Below are 27,557 nucleotides of genomic sequence, written 5' to 3'. Positions count from 1 at the left end.
TGAGTCACAAGAACCAAACTGCCTGACCCAACAAGCTAAACCTAGCAACTACGTTGTAAAAAATAAATCTAACATAATTATATTTATATTTTAACTTTATTATTTAGCAGCCCATCATTTTGGTCTGCTAAATAATAATGTCCATGGTAACATTACTTCTAGTTAAAGGTTACCTTACATTTCAGAAATGAGACCACCACCTATATTTAACAATATTTAACAATAGCATATCATTTTGTAACATAACGTCAGGTCTATATCTAGCAGCCATTTTCAAATAAGTTTGATCTCTCTGGACCAGATGAAGGTGTGTGCATGGATTGACACTGATCCATCTTTAATTTTATATCTGAAATTAGTCATTAATGGACAGGATTACAGTTTAAAACAGCAGAAAGATGATCATAGCTCAGTCTCATGCTGCTAGAAGAATATGAGCACACATAGAGACACTGTATGTCTGTCCTCCTCCATGTGAACATCTGAGTATCTCTGACACACTGGGTTATATTTAGAGCTGAAACATTCGTCTTACAGATCTGTTCTACTCCCTGTCCACAGTGTATGTGTGTGTGTGTGTCCTTGGCTAAGAGATGTACATGGCCTTGACTAAGAAAGCGAGTCTGGCACAAATGCAATGATAGTCATAAGAATGTGCGTCAAATGTCCACACTGCTTACAAATCAGAGACTGTAGAGCTTGTTATAAGAAGCAGATGGAGGAACAGGTGACAGAAAACAACAAAAAAAGATTTTAAAAAGATGAAACTCATTAAGCAGAAAGCATTTGTCAAATTTAACCCATTCTATACCTTGCTTTTATCTTCCAATATGAATGTGTTTACATGTAGAGGGTTAACATATGGACCATTGTAAATTCTAAAAAAAGACCTAGTAGATAAATTAAATGGTATTTTACAATCCTTTGCATCCTTTTTAATATGTATAACGTCTTTGGTCACTCACATTGGTATGATTGATTTAAAGCAGATATACACAATATACTTGTTTAGATTCTTTATAATGTGGATCAGATCAAGAATCAGATTTAAATATTGATAGGGAATATATATTAAATCAGATTGTGGATTAAGAATTAATATTTAATTAAGAAATAATTATTTAATATATCTATATGCATTTCCTCATTTTTGCTCTCACTTCAAGTTATAAATAAATGTAATTAAAGAAAAAAATATATTGTTTTCCAGTAATAACAGCTTTACAGAATAGAATTATGGATTTTGTTTACAAATATCAATAAATAATTATTAATAGGAATAAATACAACCTAGCACTGTCCCTTTTTGAGGTGTTTAAATAAATAAAATATGTCTTAAGGAAAAGATGAAGTGCAGAGGTTATTATTGTAAACGAATTACAATATTTTAAATATAAATCCATTTTTTTCTAATTGCTCTGAGAACTTTTCCTTGCTTTTAACACTTAAAGCATATATATACTCTATCTATGTATGTCTTGAAGAACATTTTTACACTGATTAGTCCATGGGTTTTTCTAAACACACAAAGAGGGATGCAGATGATGACCACATCAGCAGGTTTATTATCAGTACCATGACCCTCAGGTTCTCCATGACCTTTAACCCCTGATGAAGGCTGTGTGAATGTCCCGCCTCTTTCTTCCACTGTAAATGATCTGAGCTGGAGCCCTGGTTTCTTCATTCCCATCTATGCACATACATTTCACACACGTCGCAACTGTACTGCTATCCATATACACACACACGCGCGCACACACAGACACACACACAGTCACACATACATACTCAGATCATGGACATGGCTCTAATCAGCTTCCCTGAGACTCTGGTACTCTACTGCTTGGTTTTTATATTGTTTCTCTTTTGGTTGAAATGTACCCTGGGACGACGCCAATCCTCCAGGGGTGTGACAGCACTACCATGTTTGCCGAGCGTGCCCGTCTTAGGCAGCCTGCTGCACCTGCGATCGCCTCTTCCTCCACATCTCCTCTTTTCCAAGCTGGCCAGCAGATACGGGCCACTCTTCAGCCTGTACATGGGGCCGCACTACACACTGGTGGTGAGTGAGGTGGCCCTGGCCAGAGAGGTGCTGCTGCACAGGGGCAAAGACTTCGCTGGACGGCCAAAGATGGTGAGCCCAAACTATTCCTGCTAGACACAATATATTATACATTATATTGCTGAATATTTAAAATCCAATTTGTTGTCAGTTCAGTATTAGACTTAGAGACTATAGATAAACCAGTTTTTTAGTTTAGATGACTTAGACACTGATCAGTTGTGTGGTGGTTTGAGTAAATTCAGGTGGTTTGAGTAAATGCCTTGATGTGGCCTTCTCGCTTGAACACTTTACTGATATATAATACAACATTGACCTTCATTCTGCATTTTTCACCACCAAATAAACACTGCCCTCTTCCTTACACAAATAGAACATCACCAACACATACACACACACACACACAAACACACTGCTCGATCATCGTGTGAAACCTTGTCCTCTGTAATTTGCCAAGGTTACAACAGACATGCTGACTCGTGGAGGGAAAGACATTGCATTTGCAGACTACAACACACTGTGGAGGAATCATCGCAGACTAGTGCAGTCCTCCTTCGCACTGTTCGGGGAGGGATCCAGCAAACTACAGACCATTGGTATGAACACACACACACCCACACACACACATATGCACACACACATATATGAATGTGCATGTACATGTAAAATGTAGTATCCATGTATTGATAGATTGATGATAAATCCTGATTGATTTCATGTTTTCATATGCCTGCAAGACAAGTTAGTTCCTGCCATCACTCATGAAATTTCATAAACAAACATCTTTATACGACACACAAGCTTCTCTTTCATCTCTTGAAGCTTAAAAACCCCCCAAAAAAGCAGATTATTGAGAAACCACACTGTACCAAGTCCAGTCCTGAAGATTTCAAAAGTCACAGCTGACACTGGAGACTCTTTCCAAAAAAACAATATCTATGCTTTATTATAAACCCATGATTTCCAGTTAAATTTCTAATCACTGTAGTACAAATGTATAGTAAACCTTCCTACATGTGATTATTGAAACCAAGATTAAAGTTGGTTGTGGGTTTTATAGCAAAATAGGTATTTCAACAGAAAAGTGTCAGGAAAACTAGCTGTCTAAGTACTAAGCTAACAACTAACCAGCTACCCAGCAGTACTAAGATGCTGGAATTAAGTGGTCACCTGATAAAAGAGCTTAAAGACCAGCTAAAAAGATGTTAGGAAACAAACCAACTCTATCTAGCAGATTAATATGAAGTAACCTGTGAACTGCACTAAGTTAAAGGGATAAAAGGATATTGTTACATCCAAAAAATTAACCTAATGTTAGCTAGCTTTAATTATTAGCAATTACAAGCAAACTAATTAGCTACCTCAGTACCATTTATAATAACATAATAAAGAATGTTGTGTTTTAACCTGCCTCTGGTGTACACTTGTTTTTTTTTCACCATGACAAAGTGTAAAATTTTCTTTAAATAACTGCAATTAAAGATTGTGTGAATTGTACATGTTGTGTAGAGATACATGACATTTATAGATATGCCATGTTGTTGTGTTTGCAGTATTAGATGCCGCAGATAACCTGTGTTCAGACCTGCAGGCCTGCAGGGGGCAGTCTGTAGATATGGGTCCAGTCCTTATGCGAGCCGTCACCAATGTGGTGTGCAGGCTGGTTTTCGGGTCCACCTACGACCCTCACGACCCCGAGCTCCAGCAGGTCATTGACTATAATGATGGTATTGTCCAGACCATTGCACGTGGAAGCCTGGTGGATATCTTTCCTTGGTTACAGGTTTGGTGTTACAAAGTCATCACTTTTATAGCACTTACTTTTAACTTACCCTAACTTAGGAAGCAAAGCTGTAGGCAAAGCTATCTATCTATCTATCTATCTATCTATCTATCTATCTATCTATCTATCTATCTATCTATCTATCTATCTATCTATCTATCTATCTATCTATCTATCTATCTATCTATCTATTGAAGTATTATCAAACTTTTCACAGATTTTTCCCAATAATGACTTGGCCAGGCTGAGACAGTGTGTGCAAATCCGAGACAAATTACTGACCACAAAACTGGAAGACCACAAGGTAAATCAGCTGTCACCCAGATGATAAATTTAAGGAATTTTAAGATCTTTATTTTTCAAGAGTTTTTTACATTTCCCTTCTGCAATCCTATTTTATTCAAACAGCTGTAACTCATGAGTTTCTACGAAACTTGAAAGGCATTTTTAGGGCAAGATTCTGAAGAGGTCTGCAAAGTTTGGGGTGAGGTCATCCATGAAATAGCTGTTTCTCTGAAAAAGTCCAATTGAGCTGGAATTTGGTGCACTGCATTGTTAAGCCAATCTGTAACTGGATTTTTTTTTAGGATTACTGGTGCTGTGTTCGACTAAACTGGGAAGTGTAAAGCTGGTACTGAGAATGTTAACCTCTACAATAAGGGAAAAAAATTGACGCCTCCATATTTTCTTTTGTTAGCAACAATCCATCCAGCTAACTGTGATAACATTTATATTTAACGTTAAATTTAAAATTTCTTTAAAATGAACATATATTAAAATGAAAATTTCACAGGGTTTGCAAGAAAAAAAGGACAGTAGAGTCAACAAAAAGGTTATTTATGGTCTCTTTAGTGCTCTATGTACATTTGACCTTTAGGGGTGCTATTTGCAAACGATGCTTGGACCCCGCAAATCGCTGCTTACTTATGGCTGTATTGTTTAAAGTTTTTATTATTAGAAATGTGACTTTTGCTGGTGTCCAAGAACAAATCATATTTAGGTTGTATATCTCCTGGCAGTTGACCCGTACACCTGGGGAACCCCGTGACCTCCTAGACGCTCTCCTGAGTGGGTCAGATGGTGAGGGTGGTGTCACAGATGATCATATTTTGATGACAGTTGCTGAAGCATTTGGAGCTGGAGTGGAGACCACATCCACCACTTTACTCTGGACTATTGCGTTCTTACTACACTATCCAGAAGTATAAAATTCACACATACCTACACAATTCTTAATCACAATGTCTAAATGTTTATTTTGAGCACACAGCATTCTTACTGCCCCACTGAAGGTGCAAGAGCGTCTTCACACCGAGCTGGACGAGTGCGTGGGCAGGAGCCGACACCTTTCTTTAAGTGACAGGACCAGTCTGCCATTCCTGGAGAGCGTGCTGTGTGAGGTTATGAGAATTCGCCCTGCCAGTCCTATCCTCATCCCCCATGTTGCTATGCAGGACACAAGGTAACCATGGCAATGCCGCAGAGATCGCTAGTGCCCCCAAAGAGGAAAAACTTCTGGTCACCATAGTGATGCATGGATAGAGATAAGACAGGAATGCAGATCCTTATCCAACCCTTAAGATTAAAATAACATAACATCATGTTATACTGTTATGTTTACTGCTAAAATTTACTTTCTCGTATTGTGAATTTATTGTAACGAATCTTGGCTGTTTCTGGCAAATTACTCGACTCTTCCTGGAAATTTGTATGATTGATTTTCATGTTTATTTGTTTTGTTGTTTGCCCTGTTTGCATTTATACATTAACACAGACATTATTTTATCGATCATGATGCTGTTAGTGAACAATTCCCTAGCAATTTAAAACAAAAGACATTTTTACAGCCTGGAAAAAGTGCTGTGTTGCTGTAATACTCTCTTCTGCCTGGGGAAACATTGTTTTCACATTATCTACCTCTGAGACAGTCAAATCTCTCACTCTTTGCAGATTAGGAGGTCACGAAGTTCTAAAAGGTACAAGAGTCTTGGTGAACATCTGGGCAATCCACCATGACTCAAAACACTGGGAAAAACCTGACCAATTCAGACCAGGTACACCCAGCTCATAATAGCCTGCCATACTGAATTTCATCCATTCACAGTGTTAAGTGATAATACATTCTTTCTAGCATCTTAGCAATATGACTAACTCATCAATTTACTTCATTAATATTAGCAAAAGTATGATGTATATTTGTACCATATGTTTATTCCTTCTTCTGCTTAATCTCAGACAGGTTCCTGGATGACATGGGTAAGAAGATAACTCCACCCAGTTACCTTCCCTTTGGGGCAGGGCCTAGAGTGTGTGTGGGTGAATCATTGGCCCGGATCGAACTCTTCCTGTTCCTCAGCTGTCTTCTGCAGAGGTTTCGTTTCAGTGTCCCTTATGGCGCTTCCCTGCCTGACTTGCGTGGGCGCTCGGGAGTTGTGCTTCAACCACAGCGCTACACGGTCGCAGTAAATCTGCGTCACTGAACAATATTTCTATTCAGTATCCTTCAAAATGAAAACATAAGCCTAAAAACAATCCTCTTAAACAGTCAGTATATTTGGCCTTATTATTATATTATTATATAAGGCCTTATTTATGGTTGTTTTGTTTTTTTTGTCTGAAAATCCATCTATTGTGTAATGTTAAATTTTTATGTCATTTTACTGCCAGCATTTTTCTCTAACATTACATTTTTTTTTGGTGGAAAACTAATGGTTGGAAATAAACAATGCTGTCTTTTACTGTCTCAGTTATACAGAAACCATATGATACAGGAACAATTTTTTTTTAGAGAATTTTTCTAGAGAAAACGTATCAGACATCAGAAACAGCAAATGATAGGAACTTTGAACTTATTAGATATGTGATTGTAATATCTATCTATCTATTTGAGAGAGAGAGAGAGAGAGAGAGAGGTGTAGTGATATTCTACATTATAGCTTGTATAGTATAGTTTCAATCTATAATTTACTTTCAGAAAAACTCAACTGACTTCACCGATTTTCAACTTGGTCTCCATCCACTGCTTACCACAAATAATAATGTGACAGAATTGTTCATTTCAGTTGGTAACTTCCAACTGATAAAGTCATACATCAGTTTTTTTTGTAATCAAAAGCAAATGCTGGGCTAATTCCCTCTGCACAGAGTTACAAAACCCTAGCAAAGAGCAGAAATGATTTGTTTACTAGTTTTACTCTGGTTATGGATAGCCTGCACAGACCATCACACATACACACATCACAACACAAGTGTACCACACACACACACACACAAATGACGAGACTACAGGTTTAGGTTGACTTGTTTAGTGGTCAAGTCGTTTAGAATAACATTTTCACACCTTTCACAATCTCACAGGGACATCAAACATACTCTATTGCTCAGACTAAAGAAGGTTGTCATAGTAACGCCACGGCAGCACCATGGGAACGCCATAGTAATGTAAGTGTAACTCGGTACTGATGCCATAGTAACACTAGAATCGACACACACAATCTCTCAGCCGCGGATTACTTTTTTTGTTTTTTTTTACACCGGCTTCTAGAGCTGCACTCCAAATGACATGGCATGCTTAGAAAATATATCATTTCACAGAGAGCATATATATGTATAGATATATAATCTGCACCTACGTATATATATTTATTTGTATGTGTATTTCCATATTTGCCATATTGATATTTGACTCAGTTGGACAGCAGTTCGGAGAGTCTTTAGGCTGCTTTTGTGTTGCCAATGAGCAATGCTGTTTCTGTGTTTCCACATTAAGACGTAAGAAAATGCTAATAAAAATTAAGAACAAAAAAAAAAACAAAAAAACAATGTCCTGAGGTTTTTCTTTTTCATCTTCTTCTTCTTCCATGGTTGAGGTGCAGCATTTGTTTGGCCAAGCTGGTGTTCTGAAACTCTGGGAAAACAAGAAGAATGCAGTCTGGTGTTACGGATATGTGTGTGTATATGAGTGTGTGAGTGAAAGAGAGAGAGAGAGAGAGAGAGCAGCGAGAGAGAGAGAGAGAGAGAGAGACAGAGAGTGTTGCTTTGCAGGAACCAGTGAGGAACCTACATTCGGCTGATAAGCTCCAATTAACATCAAGCACAAAATGGCTGCCTGACCTGGTGTGAACTACATTTCCCAGAGGCACACAGGACAGGTGTGTGTGTTTGTGTGTTTGTGTATGTGTTAGGAGTGTGTTATTGCATCTTTACTGTCAGCAGCGTTTAAACCAAACAGTTCAAGCATCTTCATAGTCTATCGTTGTGTACGACACTGCGAAAGAGTAGACTAGAGCTCTGCGTCAGAGGCTACGATGCAAGCTGAGAAACAGGAGAAAGGTAGAGAGAGATACTGAGAAAGAGAGAAAGAGAGAGAGAGAGAGAGAGAGAGAAAGAGAGATGTGTGTTGGTTGTTTGCACGTGCTACAGAGTACAGAAGTGTTCACAGAGGGACATGGTATTGTTGTACCACCATCATGTGTCACTGTCCCAAATAGGGTCATACACAAAGGTTACTGTGTGTGTGTGAGTGTGTGTGAGTGTTAGAGCAGAATCTGTGGCTCTAACATCAGTCTCTCTGTCAGCACAATAACAGGCATTTTCGTCAGTGCCGGAGAACCCGACGACATTTATCCTACGAGAGAGAGAGAGAGAGAAAGACAGAGAGAGAGGGAGTGGGAGAGATAGAGAGACCTTCCTATCCTATGCTAGTAAGTTATAGTTTCACGTTTCACCACCCTACGATGTCAGTCCTAATGCAACAGCACAGCTAGTTTAGACTCGGACTAAAGGGCAATCCACTTTGCACGGCCGAAGGCTCTTTCAGCATCGCTGACACACAGCCCTTGTTTGCTAGATTTCAACAACCAACCCGTCCATCAAACGGTTTCCATGGCTATAACGACTGCGTCGGCATGCGCCGGTGTGGCTGAGCCAGACCCGCACGTGTCACTGAGCTCAGAAGGGGACAGCTGGGCATGGACGGAGCAGTCGGCACTGTCGTGGAGGTCATCGCTCGTCACAGCACTTGGCTTATCCTGTGCATGATCCCTGTCTTCGTCCTCCTCCTCATCGTCTTCCTCGTCCTCCTCCTCCTCCTCCTCTTCCTCTTCCTCCTCACCCTCGTGGTTGATCCGGCAGCGGCAGACCTCGATCCCGGAGTCTCCGGTGAGGCGTCGCTGCTGGAAGTGCGTCTGATCCACGTCGAGATCGCACACTGCTGAATCGCGCCGCTCTGGCTCCAGGAAATCAGGGGAAAAGACGGTAGGTTTTGGAGGAGACAGTGGGTGAGGGCCTGAAGGGTGTGTCTGCGTTGGCTCCGTCCAATGCACAGGAGAGCTCTGCTGCTCCGAAAAGGCGCCTAATGGGTCAGAGATGGGGGATAAAGGAGGAGGGAGAGGAGGAGAGGTCGGAAACAAAGGAGAACAAGAAGGAGGAGAAGACGATGGGATAGCAGTGGGAGGATTAAACGTGTTTTGGGTCATATTGCTGGGTGGATGAAAGAGGTCGAAGTCAGTGGTTTTATCGTCTCTGGTAGGACTGAGGTTGGACATTTGACCCTTGCTGCTAATATCGTTAGTGTTGTTGCACTGAGGTACATTAGAGCTTGTGGTGATGCTGCGGTTACAAACATCATTCGAGTTACTAATCTCGTCACTGCTTTCCTTCGAGTTAGCACTTTCTTCAGCATCACTGATCACGTTGTTGTTAACTGTTGGATTAGTGACTGTTTTAACAGTCCTGTTGCCATTACAGTCAAGGGAGGTGGAGTCTGGCAAGTCTACCTCCATCGCTTCTGCTAAGGGAGTGGGGCCAGGTTCGTTAAAAGGCGGAGTGGAAAGAGTCTCAGTGTGTTGCTCTGTGGCATGTCCAGAAACCGAGTTAATGGGTACTGGTTCACTGTGAGAAGGCGTGGAGGTGTGGCTAGTGTCAGTCTCGTCTGTGAGCTGGGCAGAGGAAGGAGAGGAGCTACAAGGTGAAGACGGGCAGCAGGAGTCACACGAGCAGCTGGTGTAGTTGTCAGAGCTCTGTGAGGACAGCATGTGACTCGGACCGGGATGGGCGGAGCCTCGCGGGTAAGCCACTGAGCTGTAGGGAGGGGGCGGGGTGCTGGGCTGCGCTGCTACTTCTTCATACGATGGCAGTTTGAGTGACGCGAGGAAACCTGCCGACAAACAAGACACAAGCAGGTATGGCATCACGTTATGGCAGTACATAGAGACAGAGAGATGATGCAATTAAAAAAAGGCATGTGTCCCAAATGCTAGTGTTTGGGTGGTTTCTTTTCTCAAATGATTCTCAGTTAAGGAGCATCTTTCTGGAACAAGACTCAGGTGTCAGATGACACGTATTTTAGCATTGACGCTTAGTTCCAGATGATGTCTAGCATTTGAGACAGAGCCCGAGAAAGCAAAAGTAAGGACGGATGAGAAGGAGAGGTGTGTGTACTGAGGTCCAGCATGGAGGACGGGTAGCTGCAGGCTCCGTGGTAGGCCATCAGGTTGATCTCTCGCTGTCTCTGCTGCTGCTGCACTCGCTGTTTAGCCTGGCGGTGTCGATACGCACAGCAGCAGCTGAACAGGATCAATACACTCCATAAGAGCCAAAACCCTGCAACACACACACGGCAGATATTACATGCACTGACAGATTTCCAGTGGATCCTGTAGATTTCCTGTAAACAGATTATATTTGCACAAAATACACACAGGGTTTTTTTTTATTACACTGTGGATTGGACAGTGGATTGTGTTGTAATTACAGTGGTCTAACTAAATGAGGTAGCATATAATTATATTTCTTGCTAATATTTAACTGTTTAAATTTGTGCTTACTGTTTTCTCTGAAACAAGACTAAACTTTTTTTTAATCTTTTAACTTTTAATGTATATCATGCTGCATCACACTACTATGTGAATTATTCATTATTTCCCTATAACATGCCCCAGTTTTATTCCTGACATAAAAGTAAACAAAGAAAGAGGGGAAAAAAATGAAAATTTACACTGATTTGTTCGAAAATATTAATAATAAAATACTTCTTTGAAAATTTCATTTCTTAAAAAAATTCTATATTGAGTAGGTCTGGAGGTTTAGACTTGTCCAGATTTTCCAGAACATCATGGAAAAAAAATAAACCAAAAATAGTATGTCATGAGCAATGCTAGCAATCTGCTTTTAGTATTATTTATCTAGCTAATGGTGCGTTCAAGTCATGTTGGAAAAATTGTATTTACAAGATGAACAACGTCGTAATTACGGGTAGGAAACTGAATTTTCCTCAAGCTCTGAGTTTCTGAGTTGTCAGTTAGAAACATGGTGGAATCATTGGATGCAATATCTGTATTTCACGTTTGTTGTTTGAAGTTTGTTGAAATCAAATGTTTCTCGTCTTAAAGCTTCTCGAGTTAAAAAAACCTGCTGTAATGTAAAAATAATCGCTATCTTGCTCCAATCAAAGTGACTTGAATGCACCTGATGTCGTAAATTACGACTTCCAAACTCATAAATACGTACTTCTAGGAGAAAAAAAATTCCAGTGATGCTCAATGCAACATAATAAGAAACCCAATAATGTAGTAATGAAGTTGTTGGAACAAATTATAGACACCAAATCCCAAAATGCTACATGGTTTAACAGAGACTCAGCTACTGTATACTGAGTTGAAGCTTTGGAAGCTTGTACAGATGCTGGACAGACTGTGTTAAGGTAAAAATAAAGCAAGCGGATAAAGCACCACAATCAGCAGGTAGTCGAACTGCATTGTAGACAATGTAAGAAAACTAGAAAGATTATTATAGAGTCATCCAAGTCATTCATGGTGGATTTTTCCTTTAACCAGACAATGTGTCACTGTCTGTCACGATGAACAGAGAATAAAAACTACGATGATGAAGACCTTTTCACTCTGTACAAAATGCAAGCACTCACTGAGAGTGGGTCGATTATGGATATTAAAATAGCCCAAAAATGTGTCACTAAACAATTTTTTCTTTTCTATGAAACTACACAATAACAGAATTTGAGTAGGCTGTTTAAAATTAAACCATGCTCTAAATATAATTTACTTTTATTTATTCAATGACGTATTTATCAACGTTCGAGTGTGTTCATGTTTCATGAGGGAGGACGTTTCGCCAAAGATACAGACTCCATCTGGAAGTTTAGCTGGTCACCAGGCATGTTGTTTTGTGATCTCAGAACGAGATCAGGGCTGTATCTAACACTGAGTGTAAAATATGTAAATATAAACTGCACTCACACCACAGCTCATAGTAATATGTGCAGCAGCCGGTCTCCCCACAGCAGTGGCCCGTCTGGCAGAGGTACCCACTGGCACTGTTGGCACCGGGACAGTAACGCGGGCTGCCCAGGAGCGGCAGGGTTCCCGTGCTGTGGTACTCCATCCCCTCCAGCAGAGCGTGGCGCCACCGCAACAACCGCTCCTTCTCTTCCTCCACGACCGCTGCCGTGGCAACAGTGGCCCACGAGCCTCCTTGCAAATCAGGACGTCTGAGAGACAAAAGAGGACGAGGGGGAGAAAAAAGTCAAGAAGTCTCTTCAATCATGCCCTGATCTCACAAATAGTCTCCATGGACTTGTTTTTATGCAAATTATGAACATGCGCATATGAAAGCCAAGCTGAATGCTGCATAATGCTGGTGATTGAGGTTCTGGATAAAATGGTGATGAATTTTTTTGCATAGATTTCTGTAGCTGTATTTGAGTGGGTGTGGCCTAAACCGGAGGGAGTTAAAAGTTCTTTCCTTTTATTTAAATTTAACCCTAATACTAAGTCCTGGATATAGATGTACATTGTGAACTCAGCTTTAAAGGTTCCTCACATTATGCTTAGCTACCTCACATTATTTCATGTGTTGGGTTGGGTTTCTTTCCCCTAGGCAGCTACTACAATTGCTGTGAATGCACTGGTATTTATTCGTCTTATGAGTTTCGTATCTGCCCAAATGCTTGGGCCTAGTTTGTGCCACCTGCAGTCTCAACCAGATGCCCTGTGAACCTTTCTGGCAAGCTTTCTAAAACAAACCGCACTCCTTCTATCTGTTTACTTTAAGATTGCGCGTGGGTTCGAGCTGCTCCATGGCTACATCCAAGACTGTACCTACACACATGATTCAACAAATCAGCTAATTAACAGCCTTCCTAAAAAATTCCAGCACCAGGCTTGGGATCCTGCTCCCTACTGAACTACACACTACGTCAATATTGTACCTATGTGTTACCTATGACCTAGTGAACAGGTTTCATGGTAAGCTCCGATCAGGACACACTGCACTACCTACTGTTTATTATTGCAGCCTACAATGGAGCTCTTCTAATCAGGACATCTCTCTAAAGTTGCTGGTTATAAGGTTTCATCTTCTCTGCTTCTTAATGTAGAACATTTCTTAGGTTGAGTTTAATCTCATGGCTCAGTAATGTACATTCAGTGAGAATATTGGGGCTGTGTCCCAAACTGCATAATGCACACTAAATAATGACAGCAGTACATTACAAATGATTTAGCTCAGTATCATGTGGTTTTGGATGCAGTCCATGTTCAGGATATAATCCACAGCCATTTCTTCAGTATTACAGAAGCACTGGGAGAAAAAAAAAACATTTTTCCATACGACTGTTCATCAATGAGCTAATTGTTAATGGGTATAACTTTTAAATGAGTTTTAAATCAGAAATTTGAATCTCTTAGTGGCTTATCATGGCTTCTCTAGTATGAGAACATCGCAAACGGATAACAAGTTTCAACCCAGTTACCTTTTACTTGAAGAAAAAAATCTCAATTCATTTTTATCCTTTAATATCATACTGACTCTTTATCTCACAGCCTCACAATTCATTTATTTATTTTATAATATTCTTTTATTATTTCATTTATTACAAATAGTAAAACTCTTACTGGTTCACTATTTCTCTCTCCTGATTAGCTGGACTCCTTCCAGTCTCCATGTATTCTCACTTGTTTCATGCCTAAATCTGTGAAGTGACCTGGTGGATGATGGAGGTATAAAAATGTCCATATCTGACCTGACACAGCGCTAACAATTAATTACTATTATAACATTATCAGGACATAGAGTATTTTTGTCCCCTGACTCAATAATTATGTTATTTTTTCATTTCCACACACACACACACACACACAAACTCCAGATTTAGTCTCTCAATATATTCAAACACCATGAATAAGTAAATAAAATTTTAATTCAGTTATCAAGAGAATATGAGAGCGTGTGTGTACATAGCGCAAATTTAAATTATAACTGTGTAGTTTTCAGGGTGGATGAAGTTAATAAAATCTGACGTTAATGAATAAAAATAATAAGAGCTTCCTCTGTCTGGCCTCATCTGAGAAATGTAAGGAAAATAAATAACAAACAATGTTCAGCAAAAATTTTCTAATTCCAGATCCATGAGACAGTAACCGGAAATCTGTAAAAGCGCCTCTCCTTTAAATGTCAAGGAGAAGGTGGACTACAGGAAACAGGTAAAAGCATTACACTCCCTCACCATAAACAGAGCTGCAGCAAATGGGGTCAACTGCTTTAAATTCCTCTGTGTCCGAATCACCGAGGATTTCATAAGCAAGGCACAACAGATTCTCTGCAAACTCAAGCACCTGTCTGAGCTCCAGGATCCTCAGGTTGCTCTGAAACTGCATTCTAACTGGTAGTGTTACCTGTTGTAACTGTACTGTAAGAAAAACCTGCAGAAAGTAGTACAAACTACCCTGCGCATCACAGAAAGGGAGAATCCACCCCTCCGGGATATTTGCACCAAACATCTCAGAAATAATCTACTTATATCACTTGGCAATTTTAAAGCTTAATTCTAGAACAGTGTATTTATTTTATATTATATATACAATGCTGTATATCCTTTGTAGTTAAATTCCCCTCTTATTTCTATTTTATTCTCTGACAATAAATCCACATCTAAGCATTTTTTCCCCATATTCTCTCAGAATGTAAGATTGATATGTATAAATAATTACAGGAACAAAATACTAAGGCAAGCTTTATTGATTAAAACATTAGTTAACTAATTTGGATAGAAACACGTCAGCAGACACAGGAAGTAAAAAGGATTTCATGCAATGCTGGATTTATTACTGTGATTAATCATCCGGCTCAACCTACAGAGATTATTCATCAGTTTTTGATCGCAGGGTGATCTGGTGATCTTTACTTGATGACTCCATTCAGAGCCTGAGCTCCTCAGAGCTGATGCAGCAGGTTGACCCGGACTGATGCAGACACAAGAAAAACACCACACATTACGTAGTTAATAGAGTTAAGAGAGTTACCTGGTGAAGGATGCTGATCTTTACACGTTCTGCCACAGCCATCTACACGAACAAACACAAACAAGACATTCAGTGGTGCAGCCTGGGAATAAAATAACCATAAAAGAGCTGTCTGAGATTTTCCTATACACAAATTAAGCGTATTTGCGCGTGTGCACGTGTGGCTTATCTCATGTGTAGGGCAGCTCAATAAAGCAAGCAGCCATGTTTCCTACTAACTGTTGGTACATGATGTGTGCATCTGTCCAAATGTTACAAGGAGTGAGCCGCCATCATCATCATCATCGCTGGTCTCATCACACGTCAATCAGAGACAAGCGCGCAATTAATTAACAACAATAAGTACAGCGATGAAACGTGCAAAATAACAACTGTCGTATCCGAGGCCCTGGAAACGAGCTCGAGACGGAGACGCGGTGGAACCAATGCGTCTCATGGCCGCTGTATGCGCGCGAAACGCCTCCCGTGATTAGCGACAAAGCGGGGGAAATGTACACACCGTTCCGCGCGGAGACGAGTGCCCTTCCGACCCATTCCGATCCTCAAAGCTGCGCCGTCCGACGTGTCTAATTCCTGCTTGTCTCTCCATCCTCCCAAACCTGTGCCTCGCCATGGTCCCGATGCGCCATTGCTCCCCGCGTCTGCATTAACATGGCGCGTGGATTAACGGCCAAACCGGGAGAGCCTGCGACGCGCTAAGCGTGAAAAAAAGAGGCGGAAAGGCCCTGCTGATAATATATATGTAAAAAAAAACAAAAAAACAAAAAGCTCACAGAGAGACTGCAGGACAGGGATTACATGGACGGGAAGCGGGCTTCACTCTGATTGGCTCGAGCGGACCAGCAAGACAACCAATCACAGAGCGGCAAAGCGGTAGCCTGCATGTCTCATAGCAACAACACAGAGTGAACAACATGGAGACGTGAAAGTGAAAAAAACACATATAATTTACCAAGTACATACATTTAGTCCCACCCCTTAAATGCATAGCTACAGCAATTATACTGAACACTGAATGATGTATTACAACGGAGATGTTCGGTTCTAACTCTCTCTCTCTCTTTCTCTCTCTCTCTCTCTCTCTCTCACACACACACACTCTCTCTCTCTCTCTCTCTCTCACACACACACACACACACACACTCTCTCTCTCTCTCTCTCTCTCTCTCTCTCGCTCTCACCTGTGTGAACAAACTTATACTGTTTATTTTTATTTGTACTACCTCAATCGCATTTTTTGCACAATGCGTATATATATATATATATATATATATATATATGTTACAATCATATGTTATTAGTTACCTGTTTTTTTGTACACCATTTCATTTATTTCATTTCATTTTTCATTTTTTTCATTTCATTGCACATGTTCGGCGCTAAGTGTCCTGTTTTTCTGTGTTGTTTTTCGTACTTATTGTTTTTGCACTGTGTTGTCTTTGCTCTGTTTGCACCTAGTTGCACACGTTGCACTTTATGTGGCAAACTTCTGTCCTAGCTCTCTGTGTTGTTTTTTGTGTTTGAACTTTATGTTGTATGTTTACGTAGCACCAGGAGACAATGGTCCTGGAGAAACATTGTTTCATTTCACTATGTACTGCGTCATGCTATATGTGGTCGAAATGACAATAAAAGCTTCTTGAATCTTGAATCTTGAAATCATCCACATACTCACACCTATAACTGCATCACAATAATCCTGTATTAATGCGCCGGGTTATTAAACCAATTAAAAAAATGTTGCCCATAAAATGCACTCATATTTACCCGTTATGTCTCTTAGTAATAGTTAATTCAAATATTTATTTTACAGGAGTTAGTTCCGGTCCACCCATTAGATTGTACAAGCTTGACATTTTAGCAATTTCGTTGTCCATTATACAGAAACCGTTACTGCATTTTCTAGAGTTTCTACATTTTCTACTTTTTCATTGAAAACTATATTGTTGATGAATTAAAAGTAAACAAAAATATTTGGCCTTGTGGTGTCTGAAAGGTTGGTTACTCAATATTATATTTGTGTTTATAATAATATTGTATAAAAGTATTATCACCCTTATATTCATGGTGTAGTGCTGTGATTTCCTGCGGCCTACAGCCAAATCACAGCTGTGCTGATATTCAATACATCAGCACTCTTGCGTGTATTGCATATTTAAATAATTCAATTTAATGAATTTGTTTTGTTGCCCTTTTACAAATAATAAACCACAAGAGGGCGTGCGTTACAGTGATTTTGTCACACGTAATGCTGAGTTCACACTGCACGACCTTTCAGTCAACTAGTTTTGCAAAATCTAGGCAAAGCGGAGTGTGTGCACGCGAGTGACAATTGCGCAGTGTGAATGACCAAAAACTCGATCTGACCTAGTCGCCAACTCCCATGAAATATTTGGAATGCTAAATATCTGGACCTTTCGGCGACTCAAAGTTGTGAAGTGTGAAAGGAGTTCTGACTGAAACATACCTTGGCGATGACCTACAGCCAATGAGAGCGCGAGATACAGAACAGTGGGCATTTCAGGGAGGAGTTATAAACCACAATATCAGCAAGCATAGCTTCGGTTGGAGAACAATATTATAGTTTAATTGAGTTTATAGTTTTTTTACCAGACAAAAATGAGCTTTACAATTACATCAAACAGAAATAAAGCAGAAATATTTGCTTGACCAGCCGCATTAGCAGCAGCAAATTGCAAAATCATTAATTTTTTCAGTTATGCAGAACGCACAATCCTTGTTTCCCGCATTGACCATTTGGCTCGCAAACTTTTTGCGTGGTACCATTTCCGGTCTCGCATGAGAAATCTGACATCACATGTGATTTTGTGTTATTTCCTTATTATTTCTTGCGTACGTTCGGTTGTGAAACATGGTTTGCGGAACAGACAGAGTTGGCATCGATTTTTCCTATTGTGAAGTCATGCAGTGTGAAACCTCCTGTCGCCGATCCATCGTGCAGTGTGAACACAGCAGCGATTGAATGCTACCCCAGATAGTAATGAGGTGTGAAAGCAACAGTGAACCGATGACTGAAAATCGTGCAGTGTGAACCCGGCATAGGGTGTGTTTTAGGCCCAAAGCAAAGTGTTGTAGTATTCTTCATTCTGATTGGTCAGAAGGTGCTAATTAAAGTTCTATAACGGCAGCTCTGACAGTAGTTCCGGCTGTTATTCGACTCACAGGTTTATATTGAATACCTTACTGTTACCATAGTAACAGCTAATTCACAATAACGTATATGTGAACATGTGAAAAATAACATATGGGTTAGCTACAGTGCATATAGTACTAATTGTTCACTTGTATAGAATGAATGTAGATACAAGATGTACAGGGTGGGGCGCAAAAACTTCCCTTTTTTGAAGGCGAATGAAAGAAAAACTGTGGCTGATAAATAAAATTTATTTTTTGATAATGAAAGAACGCGCCGCCCGCGGGATGACACCTCTAATAGAGATGAGCTGTCTAATAGAGATGGCATCGAAACTCGGGTTGTGTGGGCCATGGCACCATCCTGTTGGAACCAGACATTTCCTAGGTTCATTTCTTTAAGAGCCAGTTCGAAAAAGTTTTGAATCATGTCCACATACCGCTGTGAATTGAGAGTAACTGCTCGATTGTCCTCCTCAAAAAAAGGAAAAGGAAGTTTCTGTGCCCCACCCAGTTTTGAGGGCAATGTTCCCCGGACGGCTCATCTTGATTCGAGGTGACATCCCGTGGGCGGCATGCTCGCCCGATCTAACACCCTGTGATTTTTTTTATGGGGTTACCTCAAGGCAGAGGTTTTTAAACATCGCCCCACAAACCTGCTTCAGCTGAAGAATGTTATTCGGCAGGAAATAGCCCAAATTCCGGTGGACATGTTGGAACGTGTAGAGGGAAACGTCAGAAATCAGTTGCATCAGTGCATAGAGAACGGTGGCCACCACCTTCAAGATATTTTGTTTAAAACAGCATCATTTGAATTTTGAAATTATGTTCTTTCATTATCAAAAATACATTTTGTTTATCAGCCACAATTTTTCTTTCATTCGCCTTCAAAAAAGGGCGTGACTTCAACAACTGTGACTCTTTAAGTACTAACTCAGTAGGGGTCAGTAGTTCAGTTTGGACGTTGCTGTTTGAAGTTATTTTCGCTTGGCTGGCTGTTTTTCTTGCCATGGCACATATACTGTATCATGCAAAACAATGTCGGAACCAAGCTTTTTTGGTGAAAAAATAAGGAAAAGAATACTCAGATTGTATTTGTGTACCACTTTTTAATATATTTATACTGAAATGTCTTTTCACTAGATTTCCAAAGGACCTTTTATATATACCTACGATTACAGTATGATTACAAATGCCTTTGCCAAGTTCCCCATTAAGTTCACTCCTATTTCATATTAAGATATTCCTACTTTATATAAGTGTAAATGAGTGTGATTATCTGTTGCTGTTGTAGCTCATCCACCTCAAGGTTTGATGTGTTATATGTTCTGAGATGCTTTTCTGCTCACCTCAGTTGTAAAGATTGGTTATGTGAGTTATCTGAGAATAGTGTGCAAGCAAATAGTGTGTGTGTGTGTGTGTTGAAAAGGTGCTTAGAACTGATAGATGAGAATGCTCTTATTTATGAATTTCTCAAAATTGGTGTCTATTTTAAGGCTTATCAGACTAAAACTAACCATAACTTGTTGCTGTACTAACTTGTTCTACTACCTTCTCTCTAACAGGGTTTATTTAGTAGTATTTCTAGCCCCTTGATTCTATTTGTACAAGCTTGAGGATATGATTTTTGTGGAGATGTAAAGGAAAAATGTTATTAGCAGCATAGTATTAAGATTCGTCTCTTCGATTATACAAAGTACTCTTGTTAATTGACTAATGCAAATTCCATACAAATGACCATTTAGGCTGTTTCTAGAAATTAAGCAATTACAACAATAGACACTTTGAACAGCAAGCTTTAAATTAATGTGTCTACATATACAACAAACCTTAAAATCTTCTAAAAAAAAAAAAAAAAAAAGGTCAGTGTCAACTTTTAAGCAAAATATAATGTAGATTAAATGTAAGCAGTCCCTCCAGGTTTTTCAAAATTACTGCAGATGTTTTACAGATTTGGTTCAAGATGTCTCATGTGACACCATCACAACATACATTCAGCCAAAGCCCCTTTTCATCCATGTGCATTGAACATGAGCACAACTATTCCAGCTATCATACAAAGGCATTTCATTTTACATGATGGACTATGACGGACTATGACGGACTACAAAACACCATCTTCCAGATCGATGAATGCAGACGTTTCTCCGGCAGACGAGCTAAACACCTTTTATGCTCGCTTCGAGGCCACAGCTCACATTGCTAACAGCGTTAGCAGTGCTAACAGCGTGTTAGGCAACAGGCATGAGGAGCAGGCCGGAGAGGAAAGCGCGTTCAGCATCTCGGAGCACGACTTGAGAAAGGCTTTCAGGAGAGTGAATACCAGGAAGGCAGCAGGACCAGATGGCATCACGGGTCGGGTCCTGAAGGCCTGTGCCGACCAGCTTGCTCCTGTGTTCACTGAGATATTCAACCTCTCCCTGGATTAGTCTATAATGCCGACGTTCTTTAAATGGTCCACCATTGTTCGACTACCGCCCAGTGGCCCTTACCTCAGTAGTGATGAAGTGCTTCGAAGGACTAATCAGAGACTTCATCACTTCTTCCCTACCTGACACCCTGGACCCACTACAGTTCACGTACCGTCCCAACCGATATACTGAGGACGCCATCGCACACCTCCATCATACATCCCTGAGCCATCTGGACAGCAGAAGATGTGCAGTCAAAATGCTGTTTGTTGACTACAGTTCAGCATTTAACACCATAATTCCCTCCATACTCACCACTAGGTTGGAGATCCTGGGCCTCAGCCCATCCCTGTGTCGATGGATCTCCAACTTCCTGACAGACAGACCACAGGTGGTACGGTTGGGCAACCATGTCTCACCCTCACTCACCCTCAGCACTGGAGCACCCCAGGGCTGTGTTCTGAGCCCCCTGCTGTACTCTCTGTATACCTACGACTATGTGGCCACTTCCATTTCCACCAATATCATTAAGTTTGTGGATGATACTGTGGTGGTGGGCCTGATCTCCAACAACGACGAGACGGCCTACCTAGAGGAGATTAGAAACCTGGAGTTATGGTGCCAGGTCAACAATCTCCTCCTGAACGTCAGCAAAACTAAGGAGCTGATAGTGGACTTCAGCACCAAGCAGGAGAGGAATTACCAGCCCATGACTATCAACGGGACCCCAGTGGAGAGAGTGGACAGTTTCTGGTACCTAGGTGTTTACATCACGCAGGACCTGACATGGTCCTGTCACGTCAACACCCTGGTGAAGAAGACCCGGCAGCGTCTTTATCATCTTAGATGCCTAAAGGACTTTAAACTGCCCTCAAAGGTGCTAAATTCAATTTTATTTCAATTCTAAAGACATTCTACACCTGTACCATTGAGAGCATCCTGACGGGAAGTATCACCGCCTGGTTTGGAAACAGCACCAAACAGGACAGGCATGCTCTCCAGAGGGTGGTGCGATCAGCCGAGCGTACCATCCGCACCGAGCTTCCTGACCTGGACAGTATTTACAGCAAGCGGTGCTGGACCAAGGCCAGGAAGATAATGAAGGACTTCAGCCATCCCAACAATGGACTCTTCTCTCTGTTTTGGTCAGGGAAACGTTTCTGTTCCTTGAAGGCAAACACAGAGAGAATGAGGAGGAGCTTCTTCGCGCAAGCCATTCAGGCCCTCAACCAGAACACCTAGAACCTGGACTTTCTAGACTTACCCCACACATGAACATTACATTCTACCTCAGCTGATTGTTGCACACACAATAATTGCACTACTTGTATACTCTGCACTACTCTGCACACACAATAACCACACTCACTACACATCTTTGTGTGCGTACTGCACCGACACTTTACTGTTACAATTGGTATTTGTACAATAGATATTGTTATTCCTGTTAAAAGTGGACATTTATATTTTTCCCTTATATATATTTATCTTATGTATGCACATTGCACATACCGTATTATTTATTGTCATTACATTTATATATATATATATATATATATATATATATATATATATATATATATATATATATATATATATATTATCTACATACATGTATATACTATATATATTATAGATGTTTATACATATATATTATTTATATATTTTTTATAAATATTATATTATATTATATTATATTACATTATCATATTATTATATTATTTATTATAATATATATAATGTATTATATTATTTTTATTATTTATGTTTATATTATATACATACTTTTACTTTTATTTTTTTATATATATATTTTATATATTTGTATATGTATATACGATACACAAATTGGCTTTACATAACTATTGGTGTTTTTCATAATTTATCTTGTCTTTAATTTCTACTATGATAGATTTTATTCTTCCTATTTTTCTATATATATTTTTATTACCTATATCCCTATACTTTTCTTGTCCACACACTTTAAATTCTTTCTTCAAATGTAGGACAGTCGTAAAAAGCATTTCACTACATGTCGTACTGTGTATGATTTCGTATGTGACAAATAAAATTTTAATTTTAATTTTAATTTGAACATGTCTGAAAAAACCTGCAGCAAAATCAAGCAAACAAAAAACTCTGTGAAAGCCTGGAGGGACTGATACATTGAAATAACCTAATAAACTGTTAGAGTGACTAAAATGATGTTCTTCCACCCTTTGGATCCAGACATAATCCTTTCTCTGAGTGTTTGTCAATATCTGATGACAGACAAGCTTCTAAATAGTTCAGTTTGAAACAAAAAAATTGGTTCAGTTGATATTTTTCAAGAATATTTTTTCTCTGTAATATTTGCTAAATGTCACACTTAATAAGCAACATGGGATCCTCAAAAAATCTATAGCAGATTTTCATGGAGGATTTTTTTTTTTGCAGTTCAAGCCCAAAAGGATCTCTACACAGAATCTACTATATCAAATAAATACAGTAGGTCCGCTAGGCTTTTCCCTTGCGCCCAGTCAATAGTTGACTGGGTGCAAGGGAATGACAACATGCTGTGTGAAAGTGTTTCCACTTGGCTGACTGTTTTTCCTGCAGCTGTGAATATATTATGCAAAATAAGGGCAGGAGCAGTGATTTAAAATGAAAGGGACAATAATCACCATATCCTGTGGCTTGAAGTGTAGCATGTATACTTATCCTCTGTCATTTATTGAGTGTAAAACAAGGGGTTCTATTAAAATGTGTGGCACCAACAACAAGCACAGTTTACTCCTCCATTTGCATTTCATTTCCACAAGTATTAAAACATGACCGTGACACATGTCCATTACTTTCAACATAATGTAGTTGGAAGGATTTATTAGCTTTTATGCTGCAACAATTGGCCATCAGTTACATTTTGTGATTAATCACTGAACAAGAGTTGTAGTTTTTATCCATTTATAGTTGCATTTACATTTGTGAAACGTCAGTGAAACCTGGTGATGGTAGTGGTATCACATGATATCAACTGTAACAACACATTTTTCTTTGTTAAATTACAGCTCTCTCTCTCTCTCTCTCTCTCTCTCTCTCTCTCTCTCACACACACACACACACATATTTTATTAAGCTAAAAGGATTTTACCATTTGAACTTTTGCAGTTTCTTAATTGTTTAGAAATATTATTATAAATATTATTATTTATTTATTTATTTATTTATTTATTTATTTATTTATTTATTTATTTATTTATTTATTCATTCATTCATTCATTCAGTGATTCATTCATTTATTTGAATGTCCCAGATTGTTAGGATGTTGGGGTCAGGGCACAGGTTGAGTCATGATACAGTATTCATGGAGCAGAGAGGGTTAAGGGCCTCACTCAAGGGCCCAACAGTGGCAGCTTGACAGATTATAATACTCTACATGTTATTTGCCTCTTGATTTAAATAATGGTTTTTTACCCTTAAGGGCCTAGAAATGATTTGCGTTTCCTTTTGACGTGCATTTGGTTTTCAAATAAAACCACAAACAGATTGGCTCTGAGTTTAACATTGTCAGAGAGAGAAAGCTTGCTGATCTGTGTGCGGTTTGAGGTAAAAACTATCTAGTATATTTACTCTTTCATAGTTTTTTTAAAGATTATTTGTGAATCTTGAAATGATCTTGCTGTTGCTTTAGCTAGCAATGTTTTTCTTTCCCTCTGTTTAACAGATGTCTATAAAGTGTCTGGGGTTTTCTTTAGGTAAATTATGACATTAAGCATCAGTCTGATTGAAGTGATTTATTTAACAATCTGACTACAGTAATTTTAGCAAATTAAACATGACCAATGTTGTTATATCGTTTTGGACCATGATTTTATAAAATGTGTTTTATAAATTTTTTATACAGGATTAGGCATTTTCTTCTCACAGTTGATGCCGTCCATCCAGATCCGTAAGAATCCAAATTTGAATACGGCAAATTTTAAAAAAAATAGAATATAAAAAGTTTTATATAATTAACATTTATAAAAAATAATGCATTTTGGTGTTCTCTTTTTTCCAGCCCCCGCTTTCCAGACAGCAGCTGCAGGTTCTGTTATTACTCTTGCTCCTACTACTGTTGGTCCTTTGGCTACTACTCTTGCTGGGTCTTTAACTTCTACTCCTTTAGCTACTACTACTCTTGCTGGTTCTTTAACTTCTACTGCTTTGGCTACAACTACTCTTGCTGGTACTTTTGCTGCTACTACTACTTCTTTTGCTACCACCACCACCAGCCCCCAAAGTCAGCCTTCTACACTAAGAGTATACCTGCGGATGAAGATTAACAGCACAGAGGATCTGACTGACCCTACAGTGATGGAGAACTTTCTCCTGAAGGTGTGCATCTGTAGGAAATAATTTTGTGATATATGCAAGAAAAAAAACGTTTAGAGTAAAAATCTCTTGTTGTTGTGCATGCTCATATTTCTGATGACCGATGATTGTACTACATGAGCAGTAAGGTTAATTTTACTTCCTAGATTAAACCTACCAGCGAACAGTTCTCAAAAGTTCAACTGAAGTGGACTCTCCAGCCAAAGCGGGAAAATTAACAGAGGGTAAGGTGTCAATATCGGCATCAGTTTTTTATGGAAATGTCATGAATTATGCAAGTTTATACCAAACGCTGCTGAATTATACCAATTCTGGATTCTGATTCATCTGCCTGAATTCAATTATTAAAAATTCTACAAGGCCTTTTGCTCATTTTATAGTTTACTTATATTGTCCTATCTTATCCTGTTTTATCATATCTTATCTTGATCTTATCTTATCTTGTTTTGTCATATCTTATCTCAAATCATCTTATTTTGTCTTATCTTATCTTGCTGTCTTATCTTTTCTTGTTTATCTTATCTTATCTTATCTTATCTTATCTTATTTTATCTTATCTTATCGTTTCTTGTCTTATTCATAGCATTGTATCTTGTCTTGTTTTCTTATATTGTCTTGTTTTATCTTATCTTTTATCTCAATATTATATTATCTTGGCTTGGCTTGTTATTTTAAACAGTGATCCTGATTGTAAATTACATAATTAATATGAATTCAGATAAAATTCATCTTGCTCCAAACAGGTAACGTTATTGTTAGGAGTAACGGTGTTTTACACTGTGTATTCACAGTCAGATCAATGAATATTTTGCTATTGACAAAGGCAAGGCTATTTTAGCTGTCTGCCACAGTATAATGCAGTTGAAATTAAATAATGTATATTATCCAAAGTGCAGACTGCTGTGTTTCATTTGATAGTGGTCAAATGATCTGGTGTAGGAATTACAGAACATTTTATACAAGGTCCTTTAAAATGGACCCATGGTAATTGGGCAATACATGTTCAACCACAATAACCACATGTGTGTTATTCCCTCATTTTTTCAACTTACAAGAAAGCAGAAAAAGGTTTAGATTTGACTGAGTTTGAAATCTGCTGCTGTTAACTCTCAATATAAAATCCAAAAACCTCAGACATGATCATCGGGAAAAAAAGAACTCACTGGTGAGCTCAGGAACATGAAACATTCTGGAAGATCACAGTAATCAGCTGTTGTGGTTGACAGCAGATTTTTTTCAGATGGCCATAACTACTGTAGGATGAAGTCTTTCTGTGACTCGTCTTGTGATAGACTTTTCTTTTTGCCACGAGAATAACTAAAGTATTTTGTCATTCTGACTTGCAGGTGTCAGTACCGCATTTTCTGATGTTCTGGAATGAAGAAGATGTGGAAGAAGAGAAAAAAAGGAAGAAAAGTAAAAGAAACACTCTGGTGTAGGAGTTGTGAGCTTTTAGCATATGTAATTTTCATTATCAAAATATTGAAGATTTAAAGATTTGAAGATAACTATTATTATTGTTATTTTTGGTTATGCTGTAAGAAATAGAAAGTTGCTTAATATGTAGTCAATTTATAACAAAGTGAAGGTGAGGAGGATGGAGGTCAGTAAGTCAGCTCAATTACATGCAGGGGTGGAAAATGTTTGAGTAATTGTACTTGGTATGTGGGAAGTGGAAAGTCTGTGGTTAAGATGATGGACAATTGATCAGATTATTGTGAGTTGCCTTTAATAACAGTACCTTTTAGTATACAATAGAGTAAGACAAAAAAATGTAAAATCTGCTAATTAAATCACCTGATGGGTGGAGGGCTGATATAGTACTCACTCATGTCCAGCAGTAGGCAGTGTGTGTGTGAAACTGAAACCTGAATAAAATGATAAAAGAGATTTATTAATGATAAAATGATAGTAAATTCGCATAATAGTGGTTTCCAACACACCATCTGACTAGCTTGTGAATGTAAGATCCAATGAAATAAAGATAACATATGCTGAGTGTATAACTTAAAAAAAAAAAAAAAAATTACTTTTAACTGTTTTGATTTCTTTAGGCCCTCATGTTGTCAAACATTCTTGTTTAACAGTGCTGAGTAAACTGATTTACGCTTGGCTGATTGTTTTTCTGATCTGGGCAATTTTTCACATATTTTTAATGATTTACTTTAAAGTGTGTTTAGAATATATATTTGAAATATACATGAATATGTATATAATATAGAAATGTGTCATTTAAACAAAGATTTTCTCATACTGTGGGAAAAAATTGTTGCTAAAAACATTATTGACACTGGAGACTCCTTCTGTAAATAATAAATGAAAATAAATCTCCTCATTAAAAAAATGATATTTGTTTTAATAAGAACATATTTATTCATTTTATTACTTGGATTATCAGGAGTATGAGTTCCTGTGTATGAGTTATTGCTATAAAACATGTTAAGTGCATTAATATATGTGATTTGAATTGATTTGAA

At 38.7% G+C, this 27,557-nt stretch overlaps 3 protein-coding genes across 3 annotated transcripts; 2 read left to right on the top strand and 1 right to left on the bottom strand.

Moving 5' to 3' along the window:
* The first annotated feature begins 1,673 nt into the window (after positions 1–1,673).
* On the top strand, positions 1,674–7,609 carry LOC131366322 (steroid 17-alpha-hydroxylase/17,20 lyase). Its single transcript, XM_058410699.1, has 8 exons — positions 1,674–2,134; positions 2,520–2,658; positions 3,616–3,845; positions 4,063–4,149; positions 4,865–5,047; positions 5,138–5,307; positions 5,796–5,899; positions 6,081–7,609. Exons 1-8 carry the CDS (start codon positions 1,796–1,798, stop codon positions 6,323–6,325), a joined length of 1,497 nt encoding a protein of 498 aa, XP_058266682.1. The 5' UTR covers positions 1,674–1,795; the 3' UTR covers positions 6,326–7,609.
* Positions 7,610–7,632: 23 nt separating this feature from the next.
* si:ch73-290k24.6 (mucin-2) lies at positions 7,633–15,984 on the bottom strand. The gene is made up of 5 exons (XM_058410698.1): positions 15,663–15,984; positions 15,164–15,205; positions 12,101–12,351; positions 10,287–10,448; positions 7,633–10,002 (listed from the first exon to the last, which is right to left on the bottom strand). The coding sequence occupies exons 3-5, from the start codon at positions 12,243–12,245 to the stop codon at positions 8,717–8,719; spliced, it is 1,593 nt and encodes a 530-aa protein (XP_058266681.1). The 5' UTR covers positions 12,246–12,351; positions 15,164–15,205; positions 15,663–15,984; the 3' UTR covers positions 7,633–8,716.
* An 8,263-nt stretch (positions 15,985–24,247) lies between these two features.
* Positions 24,248–27,351, top strand: LOC131366081 (mucin-19-like). The gene is made up of 6 exons (XM_058410246.1): positions 24,248–24,312; positions 24,431–24,461; positions 24,611–24,655; positions 24,767–25,083; positions 25,227–25,304; positions 26,427–27,351. Exons 2-5 carry the CDS (start codon positions 24,431–24,433, stop codon positions 25,296–25,298), a joined length of 465 nt encoding a protein of 154 aa, XP_058266229.1. The 5' UTR covers positions 24,248–24,312; the 3' UTR covers positions 25,299–25,304; positions 26,427–27,351.
* Positions 27,352–27,557: the final 206 nt, after the last annotated feature.

The sequence above is a fragment of the Hemibagrus wyckioides genome, linkage group LG15, assembly GCF_019097595.1.
Source record: "Hemibagrus wyckioides isolate EC202008001 linkage group LG15, SWU_Hwy_1.0, whole genome shotgun sequence".
In the NCBI taxonomy this organism is placed as follows: Eukaryota; Metazoa; Chordata; class Actinopteri; order Siluriformes; family Bagridae; genus Hemibagrus; species Hemibagrus wyckioides.
This window is presented reverse-complemented; position numbering and strand designations above follow the sequence as displayed.

Coding starts and splice junctions, on each gene's coding strand:
- si:ch73-290k24.6 (XM_058410698.1), bottom strand. CDS start 12,245: ATGGAGTACCACAGCACGGGAACCCTGCCGCTCCTGGGCAGCCCGCGT. Junction 10,449..12,100: donor ATATTACTATGAGCTGTGGT/GTGAGTGCAGTT, acceptor TGTGTGTTGCAG/GGTTTTGGCTCTTATGGAGT. Junction 10,003..10,286: donor GTCCTCCATGCTGGACCTCA/GTACACACACCT, acceptor GTTTGTCGGCAG/GTTTCCTCGCGTCACTCAAA.
- LOC131366081 (XM_058410246.1), top strand. CDS start 24,431: ATGTCTATAAAGTGTCTGGGGTTTTCTTTAG. Junction 24,656..24,766: donor GATGCCGTCCATCCAGATCC/GTAAGAATCCAA, acceptor TCTTTTTTCCAG/CCCCCGCTTTCCAGACAGCA. Junction 25,084..25,226: donor TGGAGAACTTTCTCCTGAAG/GTGTGCATCTGT, acceptor TTTACTTCCTAG/ATTAAACCTACCAGCGAACA.
- LOC131366322 (XM_058410699.1), top strand. CDS start 1,796: ATGGACATGGCTCTAATCAGCTTCCCTGAGACTCTGGTACTCTACTGC. Junction 2,135..2,519: donor TCGCTGGACGGCCAAAGATG/GTGAGCCCAAAC, acceptor TAATTTGCCAAG/GTTACAACAGACATGCTGAC. Junction 5,308..5,795: donor GTTGCTATGCAGGACACAAG/GTAACCATGGCA, acceptor CACTCTTTGCAG/ATTAGGAGGTCACGAAGTTC.